Genomic DNA, 7,286 nt, shown 5'->3' on the forward strand with positions numbered 1-7,286 from the left:
GTAACCTATCTCGGTCCCTGCTTCGCGACCAGTCTTTGTCGGCATCTCGCTCCCATTCTCTCTGTCTTGTGTCTCTCCTCTCTCTCTCCCGCTCTCTGTCGTGCTCATATCGGTCACGCTCTTGAAGCCTCTCTCTGCTATCAAATGATCCAGATCTCGAATGAACTTGACGATCTGATTCAGGAGAACTTCTTCTTGAACTATGGCTTCTTGAATCCTGGCGATCTAAAATGAATATATCATATCCAAAAAGTTAACATGTGATAAAACAGAAATAAAATGCTGCATTTTAGGGTCTTTTAAAGCTTGCAATTTATATTTTTCTATATTTATTCCCAATGAGCCAAAGAACTCATTTTAAGGAAAAACTGACCTCTCAAAGTGCTAATTAAAATATGTAAAAAAACGTATTTGTCTATTTCCATTATAACTGTAAATCTCTTTAAAGAAATAAATACATAAAATGGTTAAGCATTAACAGAACTGATCACTTCATTATCTGATCTCTTCCTATCCCCCTACTCAATTTTCTGTGGTCAAAAGAGAATGAATTGGCTGCTGGAAGAGCAGAAAAGTTAAAATTTTAGGCATCAGTAAAGGATTTGATTGCATAGTCCTTCTGCAAAGATATACTACTAAAATCTAGATATTAAGTAGATTGACATCACTGAATGTACCTTTATTATAATATTGGTATTAATGAAATAACAGGTAACATTTTGGGGGGGATGGTTAAGCTTCTATTTTAAGTTCCCTGAAATTTAAGGCAGCGTATAAGGTAATCAATTTAGCATTTAAAATTATAATTTGTATAAAATATACTAACATAAGAAATGCTGGCTAGATTACAATTCAATTTTATTACCTGAAGAAGTACTTCGACTGGGTTCTCCACGCTTTAACTGATCAATCCTAGATTTTCTCTCTCCTGTGAATTCCAGACTTTTTGTTTTTTCTCTGTCTCTTGAAGCACTATGCAGAACTCTCTTTCGACAACTTTGGTCATCTCCACTTCGATGGGCAGAATCATTGGACGGGGAGCGTAGACGACCTGATGTATGACTACGATTACTACGATTGCTCCCAAGGCTGCTACTTCTCTTTTGATCCACTGGCTTGCGATGTGGTGCATCTTCCATAGTAACATGAGGTACCTCTACTTTTTCTGCTCGTGTTTTATGGCACTTTCTATATGAGTCTTCACTGGTAAAAGCTGTATTGGTAGTGTTGGTGGGGGTGGCACAGGTGGAAATAGTGGTGGCAGATGTGTTGAAGGTACTGGTAGCAGAAGCAGTAGTGGCAAGAGTAGCAGGAGCAGTTGTAATAGCAGCAGTAGCCAGAGGAAGAGGAGGAGGAAGGGAAGATGGAGGAATCCTTCCAGAAATAGCAGCTGTGGCGGCATGCTCTGGTTCTGTCACCTCTGCACGGTCAGGCACATCCTCATCAGACCAGTCACTGAATGCTGTATCTTCTTTTCTCTGGGGATCGTCTACGGTCACATCCTTATCATTGGAAATTTCAACGAATTCCTCTTTGGTTGTTATAGGTGGAGTCCGGGGGCCTCTTTTCTTCTTACTCTGCTGGGTTGCTTCTTCATCAGAAATATCAGAATCACCTCTGGATCTTTTATGTTTTTTTTCAACACTTTTCTTCTTCTGTCCTTTTTTCGGTGAAAATAGTTGACCATCTTCAGATGCTATCTCTGTGCTACTCCTCTCTATTCCAACATCATCTTCTTTCTTTTTCTTAATAGGTTTCTTTTGAATTTTTACTTTTTTCTTGTTTTCATCATGAGCTCCATCAGATGTATCTCGGTCTTCAGATGAGTGGTGTCCTATCATTTCCTGTGCCCGAGTTCTTGAGCTTTCTATGATTTCCGTCTGTTCTCTCTGTTTATCTACAGAAGAAACTTTCTCTTTAAGCTCTTGCTCTTCATAGCGCCTTGAACTCTCTCTTCTTTCTGGTTTACGATCTTCTTCTTTCCATCTACCCTGCCTGTCTTCTGGAAGTTGTGATGGACTGAGACAATGAAATTCTTGAGGTCGTACAACCTGGCTCAAAAGTCTGTGTCGTTCATCTATACAAAAAGATAAATGTAATCACACTTTCACCAAGTTAATAAACACTGCATGTTATATATAAGTAATAACAAACCAATCTCTTATTTTCATTTTAACTTGAAAAATGGCAATTTCAGTAAAAATAAAAATGACTTTTCTACAAATAGTAGAAAATGACAGTTCCATTATGATAAAATGACGATTTCTAACACATACTTTAGTCACATAGAAGATTTTCAGAGGCAGCAAAGCAAATAAAAATTTTAAATCTTAATTCATCACTTCCTACTAATGTCAGAGAATGGTTTCGTGGTTACAAATGAATATGAATACAGAGACACAAAACAAATTCTGCTTACTTTTATCATCTCCGCTGTTGTAGGTGTCACTGTCAGGAGAATGTTCTCGTCGGCGCTTAGGTGACTGACGAGGGCTAGGACTCCCTTCATTTCTATAGCGCTTCCTAAATAGGACAAACAAGTGTAATTTATAAAATTCCAAGAGGTGAAGAGATTTCTTTACAATGTTTTTTACTATTATTTCTTCACTATAACTAGAATATATAATTGTAAGATAGCAATATTGTCAGAGCTATATCATACAAAGGATATTCAACATTTTTAATAAAATTCTTCACTTCATGTTAAGACTTACAATTGTGAACTTAAAATAAATGGCAACATATCTTCCTTTCATTATACATGTAGAATCACTCAACTGAAAATTACTTCATTTAAATACTGCAAGGTGATAACATACATCAGAGGAATTGATGATATATTAATAAACCCTCTACTAAAATGTATTCATTAATTTTACATTTTTATGATACAAAAATACCTTATGCAGGGAAGCTAAATGAAAAAAATATTAGTTTTAAGGTCAAAAAGATGAGTTCAACTTATAGCCAATGTAACCTTACTTATAACCTTACGTAAATTCCTTGAAATTACTGAACTTTAGATTTCTCATCTTAAAATGGGGGCGGGGGGGAAACGGGTCCAAATTTACGATATTGCAATGAGAAATAAATTAGTTATGTCATAAGCCCAGTGGTAGGCATGCTGTGTGTATACTGTAAAAATTAGTTCCTTCTTTCTTCTTAGAACTCAATTACTTGCTTGGTGACATATTAATAAAATAATTCATAAGTTCAGTATACTTTTTGTTCTTTAGTTGAACTTTAAATGAGTAGTGATTTATAACTCTGAGTACTTAAGCTATTCTAGTGTTTTCCTATATTTTAATTAAATTTTGACCACCTAACTTGTTATTAACATTGTTAGTAAATATCATGGTCAAAAGTTAAGAAACATACTACAGCACATATTATTTCCTTGATAGCTCATTTACATAAATGTGCAGCCAGGTGGAAAAGAAGGAAGCCTCATATACAGTATGACAATTCAAAAACCCAAGCTTGTGCAATTTATTTTCTGAAGGACTTCCCATCTTTAGGCAGTATACTTTCCCATTCTTTGAATCTGGGCTGGCCCAGTGACTTACTAAAGTAACAGAATGTGGTGAAAGTGACACTATATTAGAACTCAAGAGGCCTTGCGTGTTTCTACCATCATATGCAAAAACAGAGTTTAGACTACTGGAGGATGAGAGGTCATGCAAAGGAGAAATGAGATGCCCTAACCAACAGCCAGCAGTAATTCATAGACGCAGGGTAAACGAGGCCATTTTGGGTCATTCAGACCCAGCTGAACTGCCAGACTGACTGTAGAAACATGACTGTTCCCAAGTGAGACCAACAGAAGAACTGTGTTGCTAAGCCCAGCCAAAATTGCTAATCCACAGAATCGTGAACCAAAAAACTGTTGTTTTAAACAACTAACTTCTGGGGTGATTTGATAAACAGCAAAAGATAACTGATAACACTAGAATAAAGTGAAAAATTTAAATATGCAATAAAAAATCCCCTTTAATTTCAAGGCAATATCTACAGAAAGAAAATTAGAATTAGAGTAAAATAAATACTATGGCAATTCTGCAAACCTTCTACATAACACTGGTCAAAAAAAGTGCTGGATAACTTCCAACTACTAAGATGACAATACAACTGATGAAGACATCAAGATATTAATCTTATATAAGCAGTTACTGTCATAGAGCTGTTTGACTCCTAAGCTTCTGGGGTCTTTATCAACACTTGGATTGTCTAGTCACACACACAAAAAAAATCAGAAGTAACTTTTGCTATAATAAACAGATCAGACACATGGAAAAATGTTAAAGCATAGCACAGGATAAAAAACAAATTTCAGAATTTTAACCTTAGAAGAGAAAGCTAGAGATCAGAGGAGATAAGAGAGATAATATGTATTGTCTGCCTACGTGTGTTAAAGGTAGTACCTGAATTTGTTAATCTAAGATTTTTTTTTTTTTTTTAATGAGGGTGAACTACAGAAAATCTTGACTGCAGATTGAAGGGAAGCCAGGACTTAATGGAAGAAGCCTCCACTTCTGTGCTATGTTGTCTGTCCATAACCATAATCCATTAATAGTAATGCTGAAAAAAAGCCTAAAGCAGGGAGTCTGTATTTATCATGAGGCAAATGAGGAGGTAGGAGTAAAGAAATTGAAGATATATAAAATATTTCCAGTTTGTTTCAGCAAACTTAACCATACTTTATCCTAGTTGCTATTTTCAAAAAAGAAGTTAACTCCAATAAGTTTGGTTTGGTGCCTGTAAAACCTCAAAAATGACCAGAGTCCAGAATCCTCATGGCCACAGTGATTGGCTTGGCTCCCTTGTCCTCACCTAATGAGAGGTCCAATGCCGCGTCCTCTTTCTACCCTACTGCGTGACAAGTTCCGGAGATGGGGACAGAGGCTTCAAGGAATGCATCGTCAAGAACGAGGACGTGGCATGTGTTTAGGGATAATTGGTTTCTTAGAAATGATCCTATTAAGAGGGAGAATTTGGGTAGCACAAATTCTAGTAAGTGTAAACGCTATACAAATGGATTTCCTCAAAATTGGCTCTGAGGAAAACATAGTAAATTCCCCACGTATGGAATCAGCTCTGGTCACCCTGACGTGTCCAGAATGCGTAAACCCTTTATTTGAACAATTATTAAGGGAAATTCCTTTTGACGCGCCTCTTAAAGATATTATGAATAAATTATAACAAGCTGAATTACTAGAACCAGTTTATACTCCTGTTCCCACGCAGTTAGTAGAAAAATTAGTAAAGGATAAGAAATTTACTCATAAGCCTGTGCCTACTATAGAAGGGCCTCCTTGTGTGGCCTAGTGGATAAATAGAAAATTCTGGTATCCACCTAGGGGGGGCTAATAGTATGAAAAGATTACCTGATCTTCCTTTGTCTTATTCAGAAGCTTATAATAAAGATAGTATCTATGTAGTGAATAAAGATAGAATTCATGTGCCTTATAGTAGTTTAAGTTTCATAGAAAGGCTGGCTAGGTCAGGATCTCCTTGGTGCTTAAAAACAAAGGAACAGAAACTTAGCTTATGAAAGCAGCTTTGTAAAACTGATTTTTATAAATATTTTCCTCATTACTGCACCAAGGAAACTTTTGAACAGCTATGAGAAAGGTTCAGCTTGAACTTTAGATATAGCATAAATCAAATAGCATTTAAAAGATTTCTTCAGGCAGAAAGAACAATGTCTGCCCACAAGCCAATGCTTGCTGTTATGAATACATCTATCTATCACCTTTACTTAAATCAAACTGTATCTTACGTAATAGATATAAGAATTAAAAGTTTAGATTGTTCCATCAGGTAGTTCTGTTCTAATGATTGAGAGAAAAATGTACTAGTTAATCATGAACATTAATAATAATATACTCTATAAGATTTTCTGCTTCGCCTAACCACAGAAATTTAACTCCCTGCTACCTTAACAACAAAGTATAATCAAATGCCAAAATAAAAAGTATAAAAGTTGTACTCAAATCAAAATAAAACGGAACAGTGTCACACCGCCTCTGAGTTGTGTAGTTGACTGTCTCCCGCGCCGATAATCAAATGCCAAATAAAAAGTATAAAAGTTGTACTCAAATCACAATAAAACGGAACAGTGTCACACCGCCTCTGAGCTGTGTAGTCGACTGTCTCCCGCGCCGACGCCTTGCCCACCTTCGGGCCCCCCTGGATCCTGTCGTGGCTGGACCGCGGCAGTCCAACACTGAAAGTTGCTAGGCTGACAGGTATAACCCTGGGGCTTCCTTAGCTATCATTTGGAAAAAACCTTTCTGAGACTGGAACTAACACAAGAGAAAACATTGGAGAGATGACGAGATACCATTCCTGATGCTTTGTTTGAGAATGTGGACACAGTCACATCAGAACAAATGAAAGGTTACCCTGGACTTCCCAAATAGATGAGAAAATAAATTCTTTTTGGTTTAAAAAAAAAAGGAAGGGGAGAAGCAAAGAAAAAAACAAGAAAATGCCCTCAGGTATATTATCTGAAATAACACATTTTCGTCCCTAGTAATCTACTATAACTCCATAGCCCAAGAGAGGATACTTTCCTATCTCTCATCTTCTTCTAGCCATGCACTGGTTATAGTAATTCCCTCAGTTCTAAGACACCGTAAATGCTTCAGTAGCCTGAGGATAGTGACTCCAGATTTTTAAGTACACAAAATTCATGAAAGATTATTAGAAATAGCACAGGCAACATCTCTTGGTGACTAGTTAACTCCATTAACTAGTTATAAAGTGGATGTAACGGGATACAAGGTTCAATGATTCTATCACTTTTATGTTGGTTTCCTGTTAAAAACAAGTCTACAGAAGTTGAACAGGCCAATGTGCCATCAAAAACGTAATGTAATAAGACTGATTGATTATATCCCCTGGATATAGAAATAGTAGAATGGGAAAACTATCATTTTTTCCCCAGACTATTCAAAAGATTCTAACAACAAACATATATAATAAAATAGAAATACAGAAAAATATAAAGGGGAAAAAAAGAATTAATAAGACATTAGGGGCACACTGAAAAGCACTGAATGGAACTTTTTTAATTCTTTACTGAAATGTAATTTTAAAAAAATGATTCACAGTCATTCTTACTTTGATTTTCTCTCATCATGTCCATCTCTCAGACTCCTGTCTTCTCGGATATCTTCTCGCTTTTCTCTGCGGTCTTCTCGTCCTTTGTCTTCCCAATCCCTTTGACGCTCTCTTTCTTTATCCCTTTCTCTTGCTCTTTCTCGTTCCCGCTCTCGCTCTCT

At 36.4% G+C, this 7,286-nt stretch overlaps 1 protein-coding gene across 1 annotated transcript in view; it reads right to left on the reverse strand.

The window, feature by feature from the left end:
- The window catches only part of ZC3H13 (zinc finger CCCH-type containing 13), a 115,019-nt gene that overhangs the window by 28,632 nt on the left and 79,101 nt on the right, over nt 1-7,286 (reverse strand). Inside the window, 4 exon segments of the mRNA XM_025047947.1 lie at nt 6-225; nt 866-2,077; nt 2,420-2,523; nt 7,126-7,286. The exon segment at nt 7,126-7,286 is cut by the window's right edge and continues 365 nt beyond it. Of these exon segments, the coding sequence (XP_024903715.1) occupies nt 6-225; nt 866-2,077; nt 2,420-2,523; nt 7,126-7,286 (1,697 nt within the window).

Source organism: Pteropus alecto, unplaced genomic scaffold, assembly GCF_000325575.1.
Source record: "Pteropus alecto unplaced genomic scaffold, ASM32557v1 scaffold245, whole genome shotgun sequence".
In the NCBI taxonomy this organism is placed as follows: Eukaryota; Metazoa; Chordata; class Mammalia; order Chiroptera; family Pteropodidae; genus Pteropus; species Pteropus alecto.